The 26920-nt window shown below is 39.7% G+C and overlaps 2 protein-coding genes across 2 annotated transcripts in view; one reads left to right on the top strand and one right to left on the bottom strand.

The window, feature by feature from the left end:
• Positions 1–24199, top strand: part of Spta1 (spectrin alpha, erythrocytic 1) — a 73639-nt gene extending 49440 nt beyond the window's left edge. The window contains exons 34-52 of the mRNA XM_040738927.1: positions 283–420; positions 606–710; positions 1723–1931; positions 3501–3621; positions 4188–4309; positions 5962–6094; positions 8653–8751; positions 10045–10207; positions 10742–10818; positions 13428–13637; positions 16139–16435; positions 17066–17178; positions 18248–18265; positions 18993–19044; positions 20019–20206; positions 21115–21168; positions 21675–21821; positions 22496–22640; positions 23664–24199. Of these exons, the coding sequence (XP_040594861.1) occupies positions 283–420; positions 606–710; positions 1723–1931; positions 3501–3621; positions 4188–4309; positions 5962–6094; positions 8653–8751; positions 10045–10207; positions 10742–10818; positions 13428–13637; positions 16139–16435; positions 17066–17178; positions 18248–18265; positions 18993–19044; positions 20019–20206; positions 21115–21168; positions 21675–21821; positions 22496–22640; positions 23664–23789 (2517 nt within the window). The 3' untranslated portion in view covers positions 23790–24199. The remainder of the gene's footprint in view (positions 1–282; positions 421–605; positions 711–1722; positions 1932–3500; positions 3622–4187; positions 4310–5961; positions 6095–8652; positions 8752–10044; positions 10208–10741; positions 10819–13427; positions 13638–16138; positions 16436–17065; positions 17179–18247; positions 18266–18992; positions 19045–20018; positions 20207–21114; positions 21169–21674; positions 21822–22495; positions 22641–23663) is intronic.
• A 1779-nt stretch (positions 24200–25978) lies between these two features.
• LOC101832873 (olfactory receptor 10Z1) lies at positions 25979–26920 on the bottom strand. The gene has a single exon (XM_005088130.2). It carries the CDS (start codon positions 26918–26920, stop codon positions 25979–25981), a length of 942 nt encoding a protein of 313 aa, XP_005088187.1.

Genomic DNA, 26920 nt, shown 5'->3' with positions numbered 1-26920 from the left:
GCTTCTGGCTTTGCCATGCCTTTTGGTGTTTTTCTTTTCTGCCAAGAACCTTTTGGCATTCAAATACCAGCCACTGCACAAAGTTCAGCATCCTGGTTTTCAAACGTTTCCTTGCACCTCACACCTGCTGTTTCCCACATACAGCATAACTACTTTGAATTGGATGACATACAAATATCATCATTTCACCTATATTATGACCCTCCCCACATTATCCCTTCAAGGTCTTACAGGGCCCAGGATTCCAAAGACTATAATAAGTTCTCACTTTCCTGAAACTAGGAGCAACTGGACAAGCTAAAGGAAAAATGGGATTATCTACTAGAAAAAACAACTGACAAAGGGCAGAAACTCAATGAGGCCAGTCGCCAGCAAAGGTTCAACACAAGCATCCGGGACTTTGAGTTCTGGCTTTCAGAGGTAACTGTTCCTGAGAATGATATGAACATTAAAACTTAATAGATACATGCTAATTAATTTAATGTATATATGAATTGTTCCCTTGACCCTTTATGGTAAATATCTGGGAACATAGATGCTAAATCTTACTTTCCTTAAATTCAGTTTTTACCTAGAATCTGTCTTTCCCTTTTCTCTGTTCCTAGGCAGAAGGCTTATTGGCCATGAAAGATCAGGCCAGGGACTTAACCTCAGCAGGAAACCTACTTAAGAAGCATCAGCTATTGGAAGCAGAGATGTTGGCTCGAGAGGTAAGAAGTGGTGGAGTCTCACTCCTCTGGACAAAGTGGAAATATTCCTGACACCCTATTTTAGGAGAGTACATGAGACTGCAGCCTTGAGATCATTGACGTGCAGCCATTTTAACCAGGTCAAAGCCATGGTCTGCAATGCCATTATGACAGTTATTATCGATTACTAATGAAACCCCTAAAGCATAGGCTCTAAGACTCTGGGAAGTAGATCCTTAAAGCCATCTGATTTATCATTTTACTGTTGCATAAACGTACTACTTTCTGAAAATACAAATTTGAGCTAGTCTTTGAAAGAAAAGAGGAGCTGGCATTATAAGGGAAAGTAAAGAAATAAAACAGATGAGAGAACAGATAGCACATAAGAAAGTACATATGTAAGTTCTGTGGAGGATTCCAGTTGTAGCCTAACCTGGGCCAGTAACAAAATTCTAACAGGATTAACAATTAATTACATACCAGATAATCATATGTTTTACTTAGTAATAAAGATGCACATTAAAAGGTCAAAAAGCCAAAAGTTTTCTGGTTTTGGTGTGTTGAGACTTTGTAATATTTCTCATTACATAATTATTGGGCTGCCCTAGAATGAACACAAGCATAAAAGGCCATGAATGTGTTGTAAGGTCAGCCCAAGAACATTACAAAAGAGGGTACTGTTGACTAGTATGATCATTTGGTTAGTAACTATCAAGTGCAGAAGTGTGCAGCACTGTGAAGACAGTAGTGTGTGGGCAAAGTTATTATTTCAGTCAGTGAGAGCAGGGAAGAACTTAGGAGGAAGGATAGGTTGGCTGGAAATAAATGTGATCTGGAGTAATATAGCCATGATGTCTATATTGTTGATGCACCTCTTACACAACCACATTTGTGTGAAACACTTAGCTGTGTATACCAAAGTCAGTGCCTTCAAAAGCCATCTATCAAATCTAGTAAAGGAAGTAGAACCACTGTTGACTGAAGTCTAGGATCTATATACTCCTTCATTCACTGAGCATGATGTATTTTCAAGGACCCTCTGAAAGATCTGAACAATCTGGCTAAGGAACTCATCTCCAGTGGGACTTTCAACATTGACCAAATAGAAAAGACAATGAATGGTGTCAATGAGCGCTTCAAAAATGTTCAGAGTTTGGCAGCTGCACACCATGAAAAACTGAAAGAGACCTACGCCTTGTTCCAGTTCTTTCAGGACCTGGATGATGAGGAAGCCTGGATAGAGTATGTATCACCACTTCCCTGGGTAGCCCACCAAAAGGATTCAACTCACTCTGAAGTCAATATGAAATTGATTTTTATGTTGATAATACTTTTAAATCTCTGCCTCAACTGAAAGCAGACATTGGTTTCACTTTTCACCTTCAGTGGATGCAGATAGGAAAACCAGTATAGAGGGAAACTGGAATAGCAGTTCACCCACGTCCTGGGAATAAAATTCAGACACCAAACACACTTCTTTTAAACTATGCGTTGAACTGTAGGGCATAGTTAGCTGAGCCTTTGCAGCTTATGCAGAAAATACAACATTGATTTTATATTTCCTTTTAAGATTTATTTGTTTTTATTTATGTGTACATGAATAGGTCTGTGTGTATGGGTACTTGAATGAGCATGCCCCTGAAGACCAGAAGAGAGCATAGGTCCCCTAGAGCTAGAATTACAAGTGCTTGTTGAGCCTCCTCATGCAGGAGTTAGGAACCAGTCCTCTGCAAGAGCAGCAAGTGCCCTTAACCACTGAGCCACCTCTCCAGCCCCCATCCATTCTTTCTGTACTTGCTACATGATACTTGATACTAAGCAGTCACACTATCTGTCATAGTTTTATTGCTGATCTCATTCTTTTAAATATACCTGAGAAATTCCTAACAAATCAGTATTTTTACCTGCTTCATAGTTACTTTGTTCCTTGTGTTTCTCATCTGCCGATCTACAGATTCTTACAAGTAACAAACAAATTAGATGGAAGCATGGTTTGTAAGGTGTCAAGTCACACCTTTTAGTAGTCATCAAATACTGTAACCTTTTGTTGTTCATACATTTCATGTAGTTTGTAAGGATAAAGATCAAACTCAAGACTTGGTACGAGCAGGGCAAGTTCTCTGCCACTAAGCTATATTCCCAAATATTGTCAATGACATTAATATACAAAAATTATGAAAGTAATATAATTTTCATAATTTTAAAAAGGGAACAAGGTGTATATGTTCTAGCATACTAATGGGCATTGGTATGTTATTTTAATTTGTGTTGATATAAATCAAGTTTTCTGAAATTCTCTTCCACTGCTTATCTTTTTGGTGTTGGTTCCTGGATGAGTAAGAGTTTCTATTACTTTGATAAAACACCATAACCTAAATCAGCTTGAGGAGGGAGGAAAAGGTTCATTTCAACTCACAGTTCAACAGCACGGTTCTTCACTTAAGGAAGGCAAGGCAAGAATTCAAACAGGTCAGAAGCCTGATGGCGGGAGTGGATGGCAGAGACCATGGGGTGGGCTGCTTGCTCCCTCATAGCCTACAGAGAACCGGAACTTCCTACATCAGTCAGCAAGCAAGGAAATTCACCAAAGCTTTGCCCATAGGCCAGCACTGTGGGAGCATTTTATCAGTTGAGATTCCCTCTTCCCAATGACTAGTTTGTGTCAAGTTGACATCAAACTAACCACCACAGTCCCAGAGTTCATCAGAATCTACCAGCTTTCACCACACATACATTTAGAAAGCTATTTCTCTGGGTTGATCTCAGAGTTTTCTAACCTATGTATTTTTCCATCTTCTTCCTGGGTCTCAGGGAGAAGTTGTTACGAGTGAGCTCCCAAGACTATGGGAGAGACCTTCAGAGTGTTCAGAACTTACTGAAAAAACACAAACGCCTGGAGGGAGAGCTGGTGGCACATGAACCTGCTGTCCAGGTAGGAATCGAATGCCAGACCTAAAGAAAAAGAAATTGAAAGTAGTTCTTTACACCCTAGTTAGATAAATCAATACAGTAAAATGGAAAAGCAGTGTTCAGACACAGCTAGCTACTCCTTTAGCTAATGGGAATTCTTCTCTGGTGCAGACTTTGTGTCCTCTGAATAGGAGATTCTAGACAGGATGCCACGATCTTTCCTGGAATGATTAATTTTGACACTGATGGACAGTCACTGACAACTGGTATGTGGGTTGAGATCCCTGGAAAAGATAACTATGATTCTGAACTGGCAGCACAGTCCTCTGTGACTGTGAATGACCCATAATGCAGAACAAAGGAAGAAGCCTACTTGATTTCTGGGATGTTTGTGAAAATATTTGGAAAAGCTTAGCATGAAAGATATTGCTATAGCTTTCTTCATATTCCCAGTAACCAGGGGCCACCTCAAGTCCCAGGAACACATGGAAAATCTGACATTAGGAAAGACAAAATCCCATCATGAATTATGACCAACTGAGAGGAGGAGATTATGGAGTAACTTAATGTGGGATATGTGTTCTTCAGAACGTGCTGGATACAGCGGAGAGTCTAAGAGACAAGGCTGCTGTAGGGAAAGAGGAGATCCAGGAGCGGCTGGCTCAGTTTGTTCAACACTGGGAAAAGCTCAAAGAGTTGGCCAAGACCAGGTGAGTTGGACAAAAGAAGTCAATGAGGTGTCTGTGTTTGGAGAACTAGATTTGTGTTTGAAGGATGCTTTTGTTTCAGCCCAACATGGTCTATAGACCCTAATCTACTTTATTAACTCCTATACAAACACCAAGTCTTGAATGAACCTGTCCTCTGGTGGCCATGGGCAGACAGTTCTTTCTGGGAAATAAGAGGAATTTACCAGAGCTGGGAAGATGGCTCAGCAGTTAAGAACACTTGATGATCGTACAGACAATCCAAGTTCAGTTCCCAGCACTCACAATTGGGTGCTTGACAACCATCTGTAATTCCAGTTCCAGAGGATCCAGTGCTTTCAACTGGCACCCACACCCACAGTCACCAGCATATATGTGGTAGACAGTCACACTATCAGTTACTATTTCTACTGCTGTCATAAAGCAAAGCAATTTTGAGTGGAGTTTATTTTAGCTTACAGTTCCACATCACATTCCATCACTAAAGGAAGTAAAAGCAGGAACTCACTGCAGGAACCTGGAGGCAGGAGCTGATGCTGAGGCCATGGAGAGATGCTGCTTATTGGCTTCCTCCCCATAGTTTTCTCAGCCTGCTTTCTTTCTTTCTTTCTTTTCTTTCTGTCTGTCTGTCTGTCTTTCTTTTTGGATGTTTTCTTATAGATTTTATTTTTAAGTATCCTTATAAAATTGCAAAGTTAAGAAATTGTCTAGTTATAATTCAACCCCCAAAGCCACAAACTGGGTAGTAACAGAATCTGTAAGTGACATCATCGAAACTAAAAAGATTAAAATGAAGAAAAATAAGTTAGTTAGGATTGACAGAGCCCCTCCACACATAAGCCAATCACCAAGAGAGGCTGCTTGATGCTGGGAAGAATAAGGACCCTACTGATTCAACTTGGACCACTGACTTCCAGATTCCAACTCATGAAGAAATATCTGATCTTGCTAATTCTGACAAAATGTTCTAGATGTTTTATAAATAAAACATTTATAATGCCAACTTCTTTTTCAATATATTTTTAATTTAAATTAGAAACATGCTTGCTTCACATGTCGATCCCAGCTCCCTCTCCCACCCCTACTCCCTTGCCCTTCTACCAGCTCCCCAGCCCCCCACCCAATCCTCCCTCCATGGGGCTCTCCAGAGTCTGTCACTTCATCTGGGGCAGGGCCTAGGCCTCCCCCATGTGTCCACTCAGCCTGCTTTCTTACAGCACCTTGGACCACCAGTCCAGAGTTAGCACTCAGGAAAACACACAAATGCATAAATTAAAAATAAATATTTTTAAAAACAACGATCTTTTCTGGATTTTCAGTACTTTCTTCAGATGAGAGAAAAGACAGTACTTGACACAGGGAGCCTCTGCATCACTATAATGTCTATGACCCTGAAACTTTTCTTTGGGTGGGATTTCCTTCATTAATCAAAGTTTCAATGCTGTTGCAAAATAAAGTCTGAGGGCACTGGTCTCTTCCGTGTCAACAGGGATCAGTACCACTGACCAGTAGGCATGTACATTGTGTTCATGCCCAGTGAAGCTGTGGTTGTCTTGAGAACCAGTGTTTTCTGGGGTAGGATTAAGCCACCCCATTTTAGCTCCACAGTTTAGCTATTCCTTCCTACTCCTGTTGGGCTAACCACACTGTTACAGAGGGGCACAGCTGGAAGAGTCTCTTCAGTATCTGCAATTCATGGAGAACGCAGAGGAAGAGGAAGCCTGGCTGAGTGAAAAGGATGCTATGGTCAGCAGGGGGGACGCTGGAGACACACTGGCTGCTACTCAGGTAAAGAAAAGGCAAAATGGGTCGATTGTGTTATCTTTTCCATTTTCATCTTTCCTTAAGAATGTGGTGATTTCACCTGTGTAAAAATTAGAGCCTGTGTCCTGAGTTAGAGAAATGTGGATGTTTCTGTTAATTTTAAATATGAGAAAGCAAGATCTGACTTGTCTAAGTCAGGGAGCCAAATGGGGATGAAGGCAGAACTCAAAGCTTAACCTGTGAGCTCTCTGCATAGAAGGCATCATGGTAAAAGACCTTTCCTCATAGGTGTGAGTCCTTACAGGGAATATGTGTATGTGTACATACATACATACATACATACATGCATACATCATGTATATATCTTCTAAAGATTCTCTCAAGTATCAATGTTCCATTAATCTGAAAAAAAGCTTATTTATCTGAAATTGGTTACAGGTTCCAAAATATATAATTTTAGGAAAAAAAGAATTTTAGCATGCCTATTAACAGACTAAATACACATTTGGAGGCATCCTTTTAAGTCACCTTTATTGGATTTGTTGAATAAAGAAATTAACAAGCTCTGTGTAGGATCTTTGGTTAATGTAGGTTTTGGCAACTGTGGAGAAAGCCTTCACAGAATGGCAATGTTCTCATGACTTTGAGTCTGTTTCACCACCTTATGTACAAAGACTGCTAAGAGCTCTGTGTGGAGATGAATCACGTCTATGTAAGGTCATAAAGGAAGACTTAGATTTGCAGGAAAGCATTTAAATTCTGAAGGACTAATGACTCAAATTATCAGTGTTTTAGTTAAAAACATCTTCTGTAACATGTCCCTGTGCAAGCTCTAGCATTTTAATGTTCCATATCAAACACTCCCAATGGCTTCTGCTTTTAAAACTTAAGCTTTATTATTCTTATGTTTTGGTTTTGCGAGACAGGGAATCACCTTGCAACAGCAGCTGGCCCAAACTCCTGTCAGTTTTCTTCACTTAGCCTCCCAAGTGCTTACATGCTGGCTGTGCACTCTCAGAGCCTTTTAGTTTTGAAAGCCAAAGGTTTGCATGCTTTGGAATCAATAGTTTAGAGAAACTATCATTTATTGAATATACTCTGATTGTGGGTAACATTTAAAAATAGCTGTAGTATGGTATGATAATATCCGCATTTTAAGATGGCCATCACAAAGTGCCCCCTCTCCATTTCTCTTCTATAACTGTTACCAGTTCTTTCCACCTCAAACTGCTATTCTTGCTGTTTTGGTCATGAATCTAGCTTTTAGCGACTGACCCACCTCTCTGGCCCTCAAACTGGTATTCCTAACTCTTTTAACCTTCTCTCTATTTTAAATCAAACTATTGAGCATTCATTTTTAATGTTCCTGTCATTTCTCTACTTGCTTATTTCAGTAGTGAGTTAAAGCAGTTCCTTGGATGTTTTGGAAATTACCTTATAAGATACATGGTTTGTGTATTTATCATAATTCTGTAGGTGGTGCATGATCTCTGTTGATTGTTTCCTTGGCTGTGCAGAGTTTTGGAGTTTGATGCAGTCCTACTTTTCTATTTGTGGCTCCTGTGTCTGTGCTCTTATGGTAAAACACATGCAGTGATTGCCAAAGCAAGTGTCTTGAATTTTTTTTCTCTGCATGTGTTCTCTCGGGTGGGGGGGATATTTTCATTGTTATATTTAAGTCTTTAATATATTTGACCTGATTTTTAATATTATTTAAGACAATGATCTGATCTATTTTTTCTCAATATACGTTTTTATTTAAATTAGGAACGTGAATGTTTCACATGTCAGTCCCAGCTTCCTCTCCCATCCCTCCTCCCTTGTCCCTCCACCGGCCCCCCAAGACCCCCACCCAGTTCCCACATCATTCCCCAGGGAGGATGAGACCCTCCTTGGAGGGGGGGATCTTTAAAGTCTGCCATTTCATCCTGGGCAGGAACTAGGCACTTCCCCATGTGTCCAGGCTGAGAGAGCATCCCTCTATGTGGAATGGGCTCCCAAAGTTCATTCGTATGCCATGGTGAACACGAGTCTACTACCCAAGGCCCCAGAGATTTCTGAGGCCTCCTCACTTACACTACATTCATGTAGTCTGGATCAGTCCCCTGGTGGCCTTTTAGCTATCAGTCCGGGGTTCAAGAGCTCCCCCTTGTCCAGTCAGCTGTCTTTGTGGGTTTCACCAACAGGGTCTTGACCCCTTTGCTCATCACTCCTCCATCTCTGTCACTGGGTTCCAGGGGGTCAGTTCAGTGTTTAGCTGTGAGTATCTGTCTCTGCTTCTATCAGTCACTGGATGAAGGTTCTAGGTAGTCATCAACCTTATCATCAAGTAGTGGCTATTAATGTAGTCTCTCCGCTATTACTTAGTTTTCCAGTTGGTGTTATCCTTGTAGATCTCTGGAAATCTCACAGGAAAGAATTTTTAAGAGGAACCTGATAGAGGTGTTGCAGATGAAATGCACCCTCATCTAGTTTATTAATTGGGCTGGGCCAGCTCTCCTAAATAATATACTGTAGACTTGTATGTGGGCGGAGGTTGATCATTCTTGAACATTATGGTCTTTGCTGATTTGTTCATGCAGAGTTTGCTAAAGAAACATGAAGCTTTGGAGAATGACTTTGCTGTGCACAAGGCCCGGGTACAAAATGTGTGTGCACAAGGAGAAGATATTCTTAGTAAGGTGAGTTCTCAGGATTTTGTGTCCTTTTCTTAAAGTGGTTGGTCCAAATACAGAAACAAGAACAGTGATGAAATTATCTGTAAAAAGTAATAAAATAGAATTACATAGAGATTCTTTTGAAATGGCATGTCACTATATAGCTCTTGCATGGCTTCGAACTTGAGTGTGTAGACCAGGTTGGCCTCAAATCCACAAAGCTCTGCCTACCTCTGCCTCTGTCTCTGCCTCTGCTTCCCAAGTGCTGAATTTGAAGATATGTTAACTTTGCTCAGTCTGTAACACAGGATTGTATTAATCTCTTCAAAGCAGAGTTTAGTTGTTTCCCCCAGCAGCCCAGCCCATTACCCACTCAACTGGTGTTTTCTGAATATTATTTTTTTAAATCCTTAAATGTTCTCCTTTCATCTTTTTATAAAGATACATTGTTGGCCTTTTGCCAATCTCCATTAATCTTAAAACTAGTTTTGACTATTATATTAGTTAGGTTTTCATTGCAGTAATAAACACCTTGACCAAAAGCAACTTGAGGAATAAAGAGTTTATTTCATTGTATGCTTCTAGTTAATGGGCCATCACTGAGGGAATTCCAGGCACTAACTCAAGCAGGGCAGAAACTTGGAGGCAGAAACTGAAACAGAGGTAATGGAGGAATGCTGTTTCCTGGCTTGCTCCCCTTGACTTTCTTAGCCTCTTTTCTTATAACACACATTAACTATCTCTCCAAGGATGGCACTGCCCACAATGTCCTGGGCCCTCCCACCCAATCATCAAATAATCAAATACCCCTACAGATGTAGCCATAGGACAATCTGGATGTGACACTTTCTCAATTCAAATCACCTCTTTCCAAATGACTTTAGCTTTAGCTTGTATCAAGTTAACATAAAACTAACCCATACATCCATAGCGCACCCTAAGAGCCTTAAGTTCATTGTCTTCTAGGCCTCTTGAAAGAGGACCACACAAGAATATCTTAATAATTTGTGAATCTTTCTTTTGCTTACATCATCTTTTACAAAGCCTTGTTGATCCCTAACTAGAAATAACCCTATGTCTTTAAAAAGCTTCATAAATGAAATAACACATGAATAAACAAATACACTATGGTTGTCCAAATGCTAGAATAGAAATATTCTTGAACACATGTGAGGAATGGAATAATTACAATAGACCTAGAGTATAGTAGTTACGTGTTTAGGATAAGAGAATTGAGAGCTTTTTACTGGTGCCAAGGAATCATGTTTCTAGCTCCTCCACATGTCTGCCTAACTCCTCTTAACCTTGGCATTGCAGGAAGAAACTCAAAACAAGGATAAGATTTCCACAAAGATCCAAGTTCTGAATGAAAAGACAACTTCTCTGGCCAAGGCAATGGCTAGTTGGAAGTTACAACTGGATGATGAGTATGCCTTCCAGCAGTTTAACTGGAAAGCCGATGTTGTGGAGTCATGGATAGGTATGAGGTGCCCGGGCTGCCATCCTTGGTTTGAAGAGTACTATTTGAGGAATGGTCTCTGGATTTTCCTTTACCTCTGGAAATGAGGTGAATTACTCATTTGTATTCCTTAGAAGCAATTACACACACACACACACACACACACACACACACACACACACACACTGATGTTAGGGAAATAAATGTCATAAACCCACAGAACACAGTTGCTAGCTACTGGCAAACTCATGCATGATATTCAGAAAGGAAAATCCTCCACAAAATGTCCTAGGAAACACACTACAGTGTATGTTGATTTGTTTGTAATTCATGTTCAGTCCTCAACTTTCCTTCATTCCACAAGTCAGTGTTTCTTTTGCCCTTAGGAGTGAGTCAGTTTTATTCTGACAAGGACTGAAAAGCAACACATTCTTCCCACTGAGTCTGTATATTCCACAGAGTCACCTGTTCTGAGACTCAGGAAACTTTGTCACTGACTAGGACAAATAATCATATTAATAATATTAATTCACTACTGACTTTCCTTTTTCCTAGGTGAAAAGGAAGCAAGTCTGAAAACCAAGATCAATGGTGCAGACCTCACTGCCTTCCTCACACTCCTGGCAAAGCATGTGAGTAAAGGGTACCATGTCAAATGGGGCCAGGGAAGCCAGTATCTATAATTTAGTTTGCCAATAATTTGCTCTCTCTCTCTCTGTCTCTCTCTCTCTCTGTGTCTCTCTGTCATTTTGTCTCTGTCTCTCTGTCTCTGTCTCATCTCTCTCTGTATCTCTCTCTGTCTCTCTGTCTCTGTCTCTCTCTCTTTCTCTCTCTGTCTGTCTGTCTCTCTGTCTCTGTCTCATCTCTCTCTGTATCTCTCTCTGTCTCTCTGTCTGTCTCTGTCTCTGTCTCTGTCTCTCTCTCTCTCTCTCTCTCTCTCTCTCTCTCCTTGCTTACAGGCCCCTTCCCTGCTATTAGGTGTTTGTGTTTGTCATCTTCAATTTTTGGTTTTTCTAATTTTCTCCACTTGTGCATTCTTACTAATTCCTGTAATTAGGCAATTTGTTACTATAATTAAATCTTGGATGGAGAAACTTAGGGCTGGGCTGAGGTGATGTCTCAGTGGTAAAGTGCTTCCTACATAAACATGAGGACCTGGGTTCAGATCTAGCACCAGCCCTGGCAGGCAGAGACAGAACGATCTTGAGAATTTATGCTCCTGCTTCAACAGGAGAATACTGTCTCAAAAGAGAAGATGTAGGGAAATGAGGAAGACACCCAATGCCATCCTCTAACATCTGCATGTACACAGACACACACACATAAATACAGACAAAAAACAGGATTTCAACTTTCCAATAAGTGCATAGGTAGCTTGTTTTCAAAAGAGTATTTTGTTCATAGTATAATGCTGTTAGTTCAAGCAGTACATGAAATGACAAGCTCACTGACAAATGAAAAGAGAACATGGCAGGAAGTATAATATCATAAAGGAAACAGGAAAGAGATGTGGGCAACGCAAATCTCTCCTGAGGACATTGATTCAAGTGACATAAGCACCTCTTATTCAGCACTGTCTCTTCAAGCATCATCTCTGCACAGCAGATGAAGTATTGCACATCAGTGTCTTACAAATAGTATATATTAAGTTTTGTTGAAAAGTTGGATCTGTTTACATTTAAGGTAAATAATTCACAATTTCATTTGAAGCTTTACCACCTATTCCAGCAAAGCCTCTTCTTTTTGGTCATGAATTAAGAGACTACAAAGTATGTCCTGTGTAGGAGGACTGGCTCCCCTCATTTTCTTTTCCCTAAGCACTTTGACTTGAGTGTGTGATTGGTAGGTCCTGAAGTAGGCTCTCTGATACCACAAGGAATCTTGCATAGCATCTAAGGCTCTTTGTACTATTTCTGCTTGACTCCTAGGACACTACCTGCTCATTTTTGGAATCTAAGGTGTCTTGAAATTAAAATACAGAAGAATAGTGACTCTATAATCCTGCAGTTCTCTTTCTATAGCATCTGCAGAACTGGATACCCCAATTCCCCAGAGTGGCTATTTCTGTCCTCATAACTGCATGTGATTGCCAAAGGCTGAGCAATGCTTTCTTGTGAATGTCTTACCCTGCTCAGCTTATTCTTAGAAGGGAAGGATGGAGTGAATATTCGTCACTGCCATGCTCTTCCTTTCAGGCACCAGGAGCCATTCATTTGCAGCTTTTTCAGTTGCTTTCTGACTGTATTCAAACAATAAACGTCTCGATCATTTTAAAATTGTTCTCATAAGGTCTGGAGAGATGGCTCAGCAGTTAGGAGTACTGACTAGCCTCCCAGAGGACCAGGGTTTGACTGCAGGCATCCACATGGCAGGAACAACTGTCTGAAATTCCAGTTCAAAAAGACCTAATGTCTTCTTCAGGTCTCCACAGGCACGCATGCAGATAAAACACCACACATATAAGTAATAAAATGGATAAAATCTAATTTTTAATCATTCTCCAAAAGAGAATTAGCCTAGCATGCTCGGCTTGAATCCCAGCACTCAGCAGAGGTAGAAACAGGCAGTGATAGGCAGATGAAGGCACATCTCTATGTCTTCAAGGCCAGACTGATCTATAAAGTGAGCTCTAGGCCAATGAGTGCTACAGAGTGAGGATTTGTATTAAAAAAGAGAGAGGCAAGAAGAAGAAGAGGAGGAGGAAGCTAGAACTGTTCTAATGAAAGTCACTTGGTTAAAGCTGACTTAGCATTCCTGAAATTTGTGACTTTGATATTAACATTTCTGCAAAAACTTAATTTCTGTAACCAGAATGTACAGAGCTTTTCTAAGTTTGTATATCCATGGGCCCTAACAGTGTACTGCCTCTGATTAAAGTAGAGTGTGACAATTTAACAAATTCTTAGAAAATATGTGTGTTATAAACAGGATTTCATTGTAATTATAAATATTTGAAATATCATATCATGTTCCAGCCCCTTAGCAATTTTATCCCTAATATATTATCTATAAAATATGCATGCACTAGTACTTAATCATAATTCCAAGCTCAGATGTTTATTCAGATCTCTAAATTGTATTTCCTTCTCCTCGAGTAATATTCTAACTATCCTTTTAAACATATCCTATCATTAACAATTGTCATTAACCATCATGATAAAAGTCTGTTTGGGCACAGACATGAGTGGTCCGTTGAAAGTTTCATTGGGCCTGTTCATTGCTTCTCTTTTGATCATCTAAGGATACCCTGGATGCCAGTCTTCAGAGCTTTGAGCAAGAACGACTTTCTGAAATCACTGATCTGAAGAACCAGTTGGTGGCTGCCGAGCACAGCCAAAGCAAAGCCATTGAGGAGCGGCATGCGGCCTTGCTGAAGCGCTGGGAGCAACTTCTGGAGGCCTCTGCAGCCCACAGGCAGAAGCTGCTAGAGAAGCAGCTGCCTCTACAGAAGGTAAGGAAGAAGGGAAGGGAGAAAAAACAGAGTGACAAGAGAATGGGATGCAATGAAGTATGATAGGGCCTCAATTATCTGGTTATTAGCAAGAGAATTCAGACACAGTAACTAGAAACCCAATTTGTAAATTTTATAGACATTTCAGGACAGAGAAAAAGATCAACAAAACATTCTCATTGAGCAAAAAGCATTTCATTTTCTTAGGATGGATAGAAGGTCTTTTTGTTTTGTTTTCAATGGATAAAGAAATTTCTCAGTTGGCTTAGGATGGAAGCTACCTACATACAGTGAGTGAGAGAGAAGGATAGAAGATAGTCTTGTACACAAAACTAAAACTGGACCGAAGTTGGTCACTGGAAAAGCAGCTGTAAAGTGTGTTCTCAGTGTATCTTCTTTACTAGGAGGGCATCATTCCTTATCCCTTGTTTGGAACTGCTAACCTTTAAACCTTGTTCTACCTTTTGTGAAACAGGAAGACACTTGTAAAGAGAAGCTATTTCCTTGCTAGCTGCTTTGGTTTATCCCCCGCCAGCCGCCTGGGCTCTGCCGCATTGTAGTCCCCAAATAAACACATAGGAGGCTATATTAATTATGAAGTTGTTGGCCTTGCTTGTTTCTTACTGGCTAGCTCTGACTTAAGTAATTACCCCATAATTGTTAATCTAAGTATGTCTCTTACCGGAGAATAGTTTCGGGCTCCTACCCCATGGTGGTTACATGTTGACTCTCCTGTGTTTCTCCTTCCCAGAATCCTCCTGGACTCCTAGTCCCACCTATCTAGATTCCTATTGGCTCAACAGTGCTTTATTGACAAAAGACTTCCCCAACAGACACTTTCATCTCCTTCTGCTTTTCTGAGTTCTTACTATTAAATGGCATAACAGATCTAGAAATGCAGTAGTCTGTGTAGATTTAGGAGACTAAAGTACTCTTTACAGTGGTAGTTTCTGAGACATATTTCTTGACGGTCACAAAACATATCAATAACAAAAAGGAAACCAAACTGAATGTGGTTGTGCCTGCCAAAAATCCCAGATTTCTGACTCAAGTAGAAGAAGCAAAAGGATCAAGACTTCTAGGCCAAACTAGACTGCATAACAAGATTCTGTAGAAGAAACTAAAGACTAAATCCCAGTGTGAAAGTCAGTGGCAGGAAACTAGCCTAGAATGCACAAGGTTCTGGGTTTTACATTCACCACCACAGAAAAACTGATGCAGAATGGTTAGTGTTGGTGTTATTTCTAGATGAGAGAACAACTGTACTTGACAATAATTTAAGCCAGGGAGTTAGAGAAACATGCAGCATCTCAGCCCCTAGTTAATTTATAGTCTATTGAAGGATATAAACACAGAAGAAATAATTCTTAAGTGAAAAAATAAAGCAATTATATTGCCAGCTTTCTGTATATATGTACATTTACCATATAAAGTTACTTGAATTTATTATTCTGTTTTCCATAATTTTAATTAGCATAATATTTATTTCAAATTTTACTATAAATATTCAAGCAATCCATAACACTCTTAATATAACATGAAGTGATATATATTGATTCTGTGTCCATCTTGTTTGTTTTTCTTTGTATTTATTTATTTTAGCATATGGGTAACTGAAATTAGTGCAGGATAGTCACCCTCTCTATTTAGATGAATTTTCTTCTAACTAGCTTAAATTGGAAAGTAAGAAAATCCATCTTCATAATTGCTCAGACAAATCATGTGGGAAATTCAATCAGCTGAGTTAAAAACCTGTGGTGCACTTTTGATCTTGAATCATTCCTTATCTCTTGTCTGGAACTGCTATGATTTTTCTGTCTCCCAGTTATGTAAGTTCTGAGTCCTCTGAACATGTGGGTAGCTCTGGACAGCAGTATAGGAGCATTAGTTCATGCACAGGGTGCGGGTCAATGTGTAGAAGATGGGTTCACTCTGTGACTTTTAAAGCTTCAGTTAGACATCAGATGAGATCACAATAAGGCTTAGAGAGGAAGGTAGGAAAGTGACTTGGTGTAGTCAAAGAATTGTAATGGTATGCCATCTACAAAAACTGAAGGGGAGAAAGGGAGTGGGTAAAGGACAGCACAGAGTTGCTTGGTTTGCATCAGTCATTTTCTTAGATACTCATTTAGCACTTGTTTCTGAGTGGTTCCTGTGCCAGGTAGGACTGCAGTCCAGACTTCCGACTAAGAAATGATGTGATTGAAAACTTGCATCGCCACTCTTAGTATGATGGAGGTGAACAAACATTGTGAGCCAGTCACTCTCTTCATCTGTAGATGGTGGGGAGCTTGAGGAATTGCACACAGTGAGAAAAGGCTAACCCCTGACAGTTCCTCTAACTTGCATTCATCCCGCCCAATCATAGCATCCCTGCTAATTTTAGTATTAACATCTCATATTGCTGCTCTGCAAATATTTGAAGACACTATTTTTATCCTGAATATTCTCTTCTCCTATGGGACGCTATCAGAAGCAATGAGGGTGTCTTTTCTCTGCAGGCTGAGGAACTATTCATGGAATTTGCACACAAGGCTTCAGCCTTCAACAACTGGTGTGAGAATGCTGAAGAGGACCTGTCAGAGCCTGTACACTGTGTCTCCCTGAATGAGATCAGGCAACTCCAAAAGGAACATGAGGCTTTCTTAGCCTCTCTAGCTGGAGCTCAAGAAGACTTCAACCATTTATTGGAGCTAGACCAGCAGATTAAAGCCTTAAATGAGCCATGCAGCCCTTATACCTGGTTAACAGTAGAAGTGCTGGGCAGGATCTGGAAGCACCTTCCTGACATCATCAAGGTATCTTAGTGGGCAGGCAACCCAACATCTTCTGATATATGAAGCATGACCAGTGAACCTATGTGAAAGTTGGAAGTGTTAGAGAAAACAAGGGAATGTTGTCATTAATTAGGTTGTGGCAGAAGTCAAGAAAGAAAACTATCTAAGGAAAATTGGAAAGCATGTGTATATATATATGTGTGTGTGTGTGTGTGTGTGTGTGTGTGTGTGTGTGTGTGTGTGTGTGTGTGTCAGTGTCAGAGTAGGTGTCTCTTATGGTTTGTTGCCTTGTGATTTGTGGGAAATTGAAAAATTATTGAAGGAAGCAAAAGAAGATGAGATATAGTTACACAGATGATAGATAGATAAATAGATAGATAGATAGATAATAGATGATACATAAATCACATATAGATGAGTAGATAGATAGATGACATATATAATTAGATAGATAGATAGATAGATAGATAGATTGATTGATTGATTGATTGATTGATTGATAGATAGATAGTAGATAGGCACATGAATGTCTACCTGTGGAAGATAGGTTAGCTTTGGAATAGAGATGTGCACCTATACCTACAAAATGCTTCTTTTATAATAAACAAAGTCCTTCCATGTGAATCAGCTCTGCTCTTTGTTGTTTTGTAGGAGCGAGAGCAGGAGTTAAAGAAAGAAGAAGCTAGGCAAATCAAGAACTTTGAAATGTGCCAGGAGTTTGAACAGAGTGCCAGTGCCTTCCTTCAATGGATCCAGGAGACCAGGTATGCTGTGCTTTCTTGAAACCAAGACCCCCACAGATACTGTTTCCAATAGGGATGATGCAAGTGGCAAGAGATAATATGTACTCTGTCCCCATCACCGTATTTTGACTCTGCTTTATATTTGTATTTAACTACTTCTACAATTCGATATTATGTACATTATTCTCAACCACCCTTTTTATTTTCTTTTTGATACTCATACTTCCCCTCCTATTGTGTATACTCACACTTCAAAACAATAGTTCTGTGACTGCATGCCACATTGCACTTTATAAGGTACTTCAAGAGCCATTATCATTCTTAACTGTCAGAGCAACCTTGAAAAGTGCAGAGTATATCTTATTACATCTGCTTTCAGGTGTGGAAAATTCAAGTAGATAAATTGTTTTTCTCAAGGTCACACATGTATTTATTTGACATGACCAAAAACAGAATGTACTGTAAGCACCTAATACGAAGTTATTATGTTGCCTGCCAACGAAAGCCATTATGAGAATGGAATAGTATAATAGAGCCTAATTTCATTTATTATATGCAAGACGTATGTGAAGATAATGTACATTACATCTTCTGAGTAAATGACCTGGAAAAAGAGGATTCATAAAAAAGTGTAATATGTTAGAATGGTCAATGTATGAAGATTATGCCCATTAGGTAGGTCACTAATGTGATATTTCGAGGTTTAGTGTTGGCTAGATAATACATATTTAATGCTTCTACACTAAACAAGAAAAAAATGCATTTTATCTAAAAACGTACAACTGGCTAAGATCGTATGATCAATGCATCCTCCTTTGTCCTGGCTTTGGTTCCTTTATGTTACCCTGTAGTGTGTTCTGGAGACTTAGCATACTGTTTGCTAGGACTGCTCCTTGTCCCAAAGAGAGGAGCTTCACCAAGTCTCTGAGTTTCCCAGAGTACCAGAGGCTTTGGAAGCAGCATGTGGATGTGTGGATTCCAATACAGACTTAAAATGTTTCATCAACATGAAGAAATGGAATCATTATTTGTGCTAACATATGTTTTCCTTTTTTCTCTCATCATTCCTGTTCCGGTCCATCACGTCCAGGGCTTATTTTCTGGATGGGTCAGTATTTTCTGTAATTATCTTTGTTTTCTTATATTGTCCTGGAATAATTAGTTAAGGAAACTTTGGGGCTGAGGTATCCTATCTCATCATAATCTGGTAGTTCTTAATTAAAGATGTGGAGGCAAGAATAAAACCTCATTTCCTCCTAGTCTTGCACTCACAGTAGGTGTTACCACTCAAGTCTTAAATGTGTAGAATAAAACCTTCATATCCAATGAAAACCATATCTATATGGACTGAAAATACTCAGAAAAACTGTGTACCTACTGAATATATAAACATTGTTTTTGTTATCATTCTCTTTCCAGTAGCTAATAACTATTTAAATTGTGTTAGGTATTATAAGCAATATAGATTATATACACATACCGCATGCCACGTTTCCATTTTGTAGCTGCAACATTCATTATGATGGTAACCACAGGGACCCCCATGGATACCAAAGGATGACTACATTTGAGAGTAGAACTAAGAAAGACATGTGATACCTTCTTCTAGATACAGGGGATCTAGGCCTGGCTTTAATTTCCTTTTCATCTATCCAGAAAGATTGGCAGATAGAATGCTTGTTTATTAAAATTTGGCTTCATTAGACTTTATTTTATGGAATCTACGTAACCTGAAAGAAACAGAAACAAAGAACTGCAGAGGCTTTGAGCTAATGGGTCTGTGAAATATGGATTTCTGTTATAACAAAGAATGTTTGCTTTTGATTCTTAATTAGATCATTGCTCAAGGAAACAGGAACTCTGGAGTCCCAACTCGAAGCAAATAAAGTGAGTAATGTTTGTTCACTAGCTGAAGACACTGCTTGAATTTTAAAAAGCACAGGAAAAAAACACACAGAAGCAACCTGGTGATATTGTAGGTAGAGGTTACCTGAGGTCAAGAAACCAAGGTTTTAGTCCTACTCAGATGTCAATTTGCATTTTTTAACTACAGACCACCACATTATTGATACAAGCCTCACCTCAGTTTAATTAAACCTTTGAGTGTCAATTTCTGCAATAATACAACTGATCTACTTGAAGATTGCTGATGCACTTAACTAAAAGAGCAGATATACATGTCCCTAGCTTATAGCCTAGAGCATCAGTACATTTCTGTTATTTGATGTAGCCAGTTGATATGATCAGATGTAAATCTTCTCCTGTCTACTGAAGGTAGCAGTGAGTTAGAAGAGTATTTCTCAGTATTCTATGCTTTATTGCCTCTTTGAAGGATTGAAAAATGTTGAATGTAACTTTTTCCTAGGGAGAGAAGAATAATATGTCAGGTAGAGCTGACCTTCTTTATAACATGGAAGGTTCCACCCAACCCTCAGAGCCACTTTGCCCTGTGACTCCTCGGTGAATGCTTCCCCCATATTGGAATGCTTTGGGAAAATGTAGAAAATTTTTACAGAATGTGTTCAGATGGCAACAGCAACCCATCATCCCTGATGATAGAGGAGTCCAGGAAGTGGCCACACTAAGGACATTTGATAAGCCAGAGAGCTCAGCTCCAGTGAATGATAGAGATAATACCCAATGCAATGAATAGAGCTGGTGGTGTCTGAGTTCCAGGGTGACAGACATCATCTCTCATAGACTTCCTACTGTTTTACAAAGGGATGACTATGGAAGTGAAGTAGTTTTCCTTATTTTATTGAGAATAAGAAGACCTTTGGAAATGAACAAATTAGTTAATTCAGTCTCTCCTTCCCTACCTTTTGGCTTGACTGACTGCCTCTCTTCTTGTCTTTTTCCAGAGGAAGCAAAAAGAGATACAGGCAATGAAGCGACATCTGACCAAGATTGAAGACCTGGGGGACAGCATGGAAGAGGCTCTGATCCTTGACATCAAATACAGCACTATTGGACTTGCCCAACAGTGGGATCAGCTGCACCAGTTGGGGATGAGAATGCAACACAATCTGGAGCAACAGATCCAGGCCAAGTAATGATGGTTTGAACCCAGATCATAGAGAGGGCAGGTGGTGTTATATGTGGCAACTTAACTAGGCTGGGCTTAGGACACCTGATAAAGGGATGCTTCAGAGATACTGTGCTTACCTACCAATATTCTCTCTTTCCTGCTCCACAACTGGGCTATTTCTCTTTACACCAGGGTCTACTATGAAATAAGAGATTACCCACCCCCCCGTGTGTGCACACATCCTTTTTCTAGACTCATGAGTCCTTCATCCAGTTTTCAGGGTCCCCTTAACATCTTGTGATCTCCCAGAAACCATTCCCTTTTATAAAAGTCTGTTGAAAATATAATATCTAGAACAGGGGGAAAGGGTCCAAATTGGGGACTAATGGGGCATAAGTGAAGAAATTAATCTTTCCTAGACAATTTAAACTTATCACAGCAGCTTTCTGTCTCAATAGTCATTGTAAGTATTTTTTGTACTTTAGAAATTGACAATCACCCTCTGTAAATTACCTCGTTATAAATAATTAAGTCTCTTCGAACCATTAAATTTCTGTTGGAGCATTTCAATTTTGCTAATAAACTGGAAAGCAGCCAAAGAAAATTCATAACTGGATGAACATGGCTGTGTTCCAATAAAACTTTATTTGCAGACATTGAAATTTGAATTTCACATGTTTTTCAGGCTTCATAAAATAATTTTACTTTGATTGTTTTCAACTACAAAGAAATGTTGAAAGCATTCTTGACACATAGGTTGTCAAGAAACAGGAGGAGGCTAAATTTGGCTCCTGTAGTATAAGTTGGCAACCTCTCAACTAGATAGCTCTAATAATACATTATTTGTTTAAATCCCTCTATCTTTCATATGGTAGTCTTTTGACATTTGCTATTTTATTTACAGAGTTAACTCATAATTTTCCTTCCAGGGACACCATAGGTGTGAGTGAAGAGACACTGAAGGAGTTTAGCACCACATATAAGTAAGTATAAGTTCATAGTTGACTGGTCCTTTGTCTTTTAGAAAGTTCAGAGTGAGCTTACAAATAATAACTTCCCCTTCTATGTGTCTTGATGGTATTTTCAATGAAGAACTAGTCTAGGTATGTTGATTACCCTCAGTAAAGATCTAGTCTAGGTATGTTAATTAGCATCAGAATTGGATTTTAATATCTTATTTTAATAATCTGTGAGATCCTGGATTTTAAAAAATCATGTCTCTAAAACATCGTTCAACGAGTGATTACCTTTGCTCTGTGAATTTCAGCTGTTTCTGAGGGCAAAACTTGAGAGAAACATGTTCAGTGCTTTGTGTTAGTCCTCCGTTTACTGGTTTTAACAAAACACACAGGGCTGCAGATGGGTTCTCTAATATGTGTTCCAGCAATCTTGTGGTGTGCATTAAAGATCCAGTGACTACAACAGGCCTGATCTGTTCTGTTCCAACATGGAGCTTTCTTGATATTGAAGAAATGTTTTTGTTCTTTAGACACTTTGATGAGAATCTGACAGGGCGTTTAACTCATAAAGAGTTCCGGTCCTGCCTGAGAGGACTCAATTACTACCTGCCTATGGTAGAGGAAGGTGAACCTGAGCCCAAGTTTGAGAAATTCCTGAATGCTGTGGATCCAGGGAGGTAAGAGGAAGAAGTCAAGGGTTGGGGCTTCAGTGGAGAGGAGCATAGAGTGAAATGGTCTATGAAATACAAAATTAACTTACTTGAAAATAGGTCAATAAGACAACTGGGAAGTTTTATTTGTTTTTGAGATTGGTTCAGAAGTAAATGGTACTTGGGCCAACTGAGTTCCAAGCTCTACAGTTTTCTCAAGTTGTGAATATGTTTAGTCTATAAATTTCAGCTGTTTCTGAGAGAGGAATTTGGGAGAGGAATCCTCTCTTTTCTGTGAGCTCTTCAGGAGAAATTAGTAATTCAAAGACACAGGTTATGGTGGAGTCTTGTATGCTTGTGGTAAATATGACAGAACCAAGTTACAGTAAGGAACTAATTATTTCTGATTCTAAAGATAGAGTTGAACAAAGGACTATTATCTGGGTACTTGAGCTGATAGGAAATTCAAAAAGAAAAGCAATACATGGCTTTGACCCATGTAGACTTTTCTGGATCTCAGAACTGAGTGTCTAGAAAAGAGTAATAGGGGATCAGAGTGTAGAACACTCACATATCAGAGAGATTACTTGAAAGAGAACTACAGAGGATCTAGCTTCCCTCTGCCTTGAGATATTACACAGGATGGAAGGAAAACACTTTGCTTGTCTTGAGAAGGCATAGCTCCTCTGTTTCTAATACAGGAAAGGCTATGTCTCTCTGGAGGACTACACATCATTCCTGATTGACAAGGAGTCAGAGAACATCAAGACCAGTGATGACATAGAAAGTGGATTCCAAGCCCTGGCAGAGGGCAAGGCCTATATTACCAAGGAAGACATGAAACAGGTGAGATTCCCATTGCTGCTTCTTCTGTGCTGACACTATAACTTTGGTTTGGATTGCCTTACTTAGCCTTGACTATTTCCTCCATAAGCTCCCTCACAAATACCCACTGTATTGTCTCTCATCTTATCTTTTACAAGGTATCACTGTTTCAGTTAAGTCATTTACCTTACTCCAACTCAAAAACCTCTAAAGGTTATCTACTGACTATTACAGTCAGTTCAAAACTTGCAACTGAATTTTTCAACAATTGACTATCATTTCTACTTAATAAACCAAATTTAGGAAACAGAAAGATTTAAGTTCCAGATGCCCATGAACTATTAAGTAGATAATGAAAAAATGTGATATATGTGGATATATATATATATATCACATTCTTCCATTATCTATTTTCATAAATATATATGGCATTTATTAGGCCATAAGGAAAATATGAAGCTTGCAGGAAAATTGAAGAACCTAGAAGTTCCAGTATTAAGTGTGGTAATCAGGACTCAGAAAGGCTAATGCTGAATTATCTGTCTCACACTGGAACCCTAGACAGTGGTGTCACTAAGCATGTACATAGGTGGGTATGAGTAGGTATAGCCAAAGAAACTAGAAAGGGAACCACAGAGAGGAAAAGAGAGTTTGAAGTAGAAGCTGCGACTGACAGACACATGTGATATGTAAAATTAATAGATTGCTGGGGATGGAAGGGTACAGGGCAGGCAGGAAGGTGGAGGGAAAAAATGCGGGAGGGTGAGATCAACAAAATCAAATTGTATTTGGAATGTCATAATGAATCATTTATTCAGTTCTGTCTCAAAAACTTAAAGAAGTGGAATATGAAAAAAGAAACGGGTAGAAATTTGGAGCATTTTTATTCATTAGCATAAACTTATGCTAGAGGGGAGTGATAGGAACAAAGGCTGTTTCTCCTGAAGGCTCTCCATCTCCTATGTCCAAGACAGGTAGCGAACCCACAGAAACAGGTAGTGTTGGATTTCTGTAACTGTGTCTTTCTCTTCTCATTATTTTCAGGCTCTAACCCCAGAACAAGTGTCATTCTGCACCATACATATGCAACAATATATGGACCCACGGGGTCGAAGTCAACCTGCTGGTTATGACTATGTCGGCTTCACCAATTCATTCTTTGGCAATTGATAACCAGGTGGTTTTGGTATTAGATCATAGTGTGGCAGGAAATCTTGAGGGATAAGAAACACAGGCAAGTGTGGAAGAAGAAAAGTTGATGCTGTGTGTGTGTGTGTGTGTGTTTTACATCTATTGCAGAATATAAAATGTTTATCAAGTTTATGGGGAGGCTTCGGAGAAAAGACAGACAGCTATAGGATTTATTTGAATGTAACTAGACTCTAACTATGTATGTGTTCTGAACACCTTTAAGATTATTCTTCATTCTTATCGTGGAAATGTTTCTTTTTAAAGGGGAAATTTAACTAAAATTGTGCTTCTGCATTTGGGGAACCAAATTATTACTAAATACAAGTAGTTAATTATACTGTGAATAAGGACAATAATCAAGTAGTAAATAAAATTAAAGGTGACTTACAGCTTGTATGTTTGGAGGATGTTTAAATTCTTACAATTTGAAAATAAAAATGTGAGTGGAGATTGGGTGGGGGACTGGGGGGCCTGGTGGGGAGGGCGGGGGAGGAGGGGAGGGAGCTGGTATTGACATATGAAACAAGCTTGTTTCTAACTTAAATAAAAAAAGAAAAGAAAAATGTGTGTCATTTTATCTTCTGTGAAGCAGAACCACACGAAGATAACACAAAACTTCTTTCCTGTTTTCATATGTTAGAGATGATGTTTCTACTCTCAGAAAGGCACAATTCTGGCATATCAGGGTACCCCCTTCTTTTCTAACTCCTAGACTACTCTCTTACATTTTCATATGATACAAATGATGCTTGTGTTTATTAATTTCTATCTTCTTTAAAGAGTCAGAGAAATTGTTCAGAATTTATGAATTAAGGAGAAAATCTAAGAGGCTATGGCACTATAGGTATTTTCAGGACAGATACATTTCTTAACTTTTTTGCCTTATGTAAGACTGTTAGCATTTCACACAAAGAGCCCCTCACCCATGAATATTGTCCTTTAATTGCCCATATTAAGTCTCAGTTCTTTCACTTGAGTAGAAAATAACCCCTCCTCAATCTTTGGGAGTAAAAATTCCTATCACAGGAGCCAGTTAAAGCAACAAAAATGCCCCTGCTAACACGGTAATTTTCTGGAAAGTTTTTCATCCTCTCTTAGCAACTCAGTCAGTTCTGTTATATACCCACAGTGTCTTGTCCCCCAGCTTCCATTGTTCTGTCAACTTCTCTGAAGGTCCCAGTCAGGTTAGGAAATGTCCCACCCATTCTTTAGGAACAAGATCATGTGCTACCTCAGGTATGAAGCCTTCACAGGTCCTCACCTAGAGTAACCTTTCCATGGACTAAAAGTCAACATCCCTCTCCACACTTCATTATTAAAATCAGCAGGTTACATTTATTAAAAATGACTATGACTCCAGTATATTGATCAATTCTTTATCTATGTACAACATGTTTAGTCACCAACACAAAAGTAGGACATGATAACTATTTTACAAATGAGAACAGTGAAGCTGAAAATGTTGACTTACCCACCCTATCCCAGCTGGTTGAGGAGTTTGTGTTCACACTCCTGCCAGGGCACTGTGGGAGTTAACTTTTATTTATCCCTAGCAACACCCAGCAGAACATATATAGAACACGGTTGGTGGAAGGTGGAGCAGGAAAAATAAATAGTTCTACAACAAAGTCAGAAAGCTAATAGCTAGGTTGAGAAGTGAGAAACAAATGCAGCAGCGGGGCTTCTGTCTGCTCAGAGTCTCCCAGATGGCTACCACCTGAGTTTCAGACATTAGATGAACATTACTGGTCAAATATTCTCATTGTCTAATCATATTACAATTCTCAAAAATGTACCTGGATCCTGACATCCTAGCCTTGAACTTAAACACTCTGAAACTCCCCCATCTTGTTTAGCTCAGCTGGGAAATTAGTAATGATCTTACTGAATTAAGAAAATTCCTACTTCTTGTTGAGTTCTGATAATTGAGAGTGGCATGTATGAGATTAAAGGTGGATATTAAGTTTTTTGAGCTCTCTGTGTGTTGAGCCAGGTGACCAGAGCAAGAAATCCAGTCTTATCCTTTCAGGTATCCTAGAAGGAAAGGCAGAGGAGGGATGTGGTCTTTGGGATACAGCAGTTTTGGCAAAATTTGGGGCTATCTGGACATTGAATTGAACCTGGCCTAGGGCCTGCTTACACAAAGGAGAATGTCTTTAGGCTAGCCTTCATCCTTTACCTAGTAAAGTCCCTCGGAAAGCGTTTCTCAGCGCTGATTGCACAGCCCGATTCCTTAGACTATAAACAATGGGATTGAGGAGAGGAGTTGCCACAGTGTAGGTGACAGCAATAAGCTGATCCCTCTCAAGAGAGTAGCTGGCTTTGGGTCTCAAGTACATGAAGGAGGCACAGCCATAGTGAATGACGACCACTGTGAGATGTGAGGCACAAGTAGAGAAAGCTTTCCTCCGCCCCTCCGCAGAAGGGATGCTCAGGATTGCTACGAGAATGTAGGCATAGGAGACACTAATTAAGAAGAAGGAGATCAAGAGGACCAGCAGGCTGAGGATGAGGATTCCCAACTCACTTAGTCTTGTATCCCCACAGGCGATGCTTAGCACTGGAGGTGTGTCACAGAAAAAGTGCTGGATTTCATGGGAGCTACAGAATGAGAGGCGAAAAATGACTAGTGTCATTCCTAGTCCGAAAAGGTATCCACTCAAGAAGGAGGTGCCTACTAACTGGGCACAGAGGGTGGGATTCATACGGCTGGCATAGTGCAGTGGGGCACAAATGGCCACATACCTGTCAAAGCCCATGACAGACAGGAGAAAGCAGTTGGTACAAGCCCACGAAGCAGAGAAAAACATCTGGGTAGCACATCCCATAAAGGAGATAGCCTGTCCCCCCATAACCAGGCCAGAGAGCATCCTCGGGATGATTCCCAGTGTGTAACAGGTCTCAGAGAAGGACAGGAAGGAAAGGAAGAGATACATGGGTGTGTGCAGATGGCTATCCAGCCTGATCACTATGATGATGAAGACATTGCTAGTGATGGTGACGAGATACAAAGAGAGGAACAAGACAAACAGCAGAAGTTGAAGCTTCCCAAAGCTAGAGAAGCCCAGGAAGACAAAGTCCCTCCAGCAGGTGGCATTGTCCTGTGCCAT

Source organism: Mesocricetus auratus, unplaced genomic scaffold, assembly GCF_017639785.1.
Source record: "Mesocricetus auratus isolate SY011 unplaced genomic scaffold, BCM_Maur_2.0 Super-Scaffold_100676, whole genome shotgun sequence".
In the NCBI taxonomy this organism is placed as follows: domain Eukaryota; kingdom Metazoa; phylum Chordata; class Mammalia; order Rodentia; family Cricetidae; genus Mesocricetus; species Mesocricetus auratus.
The sequence above is the reverse complement of the archived record's forward strand: the minus strand, read 5'-3'. Positions and strand labels throughout refer to the sequence as shown.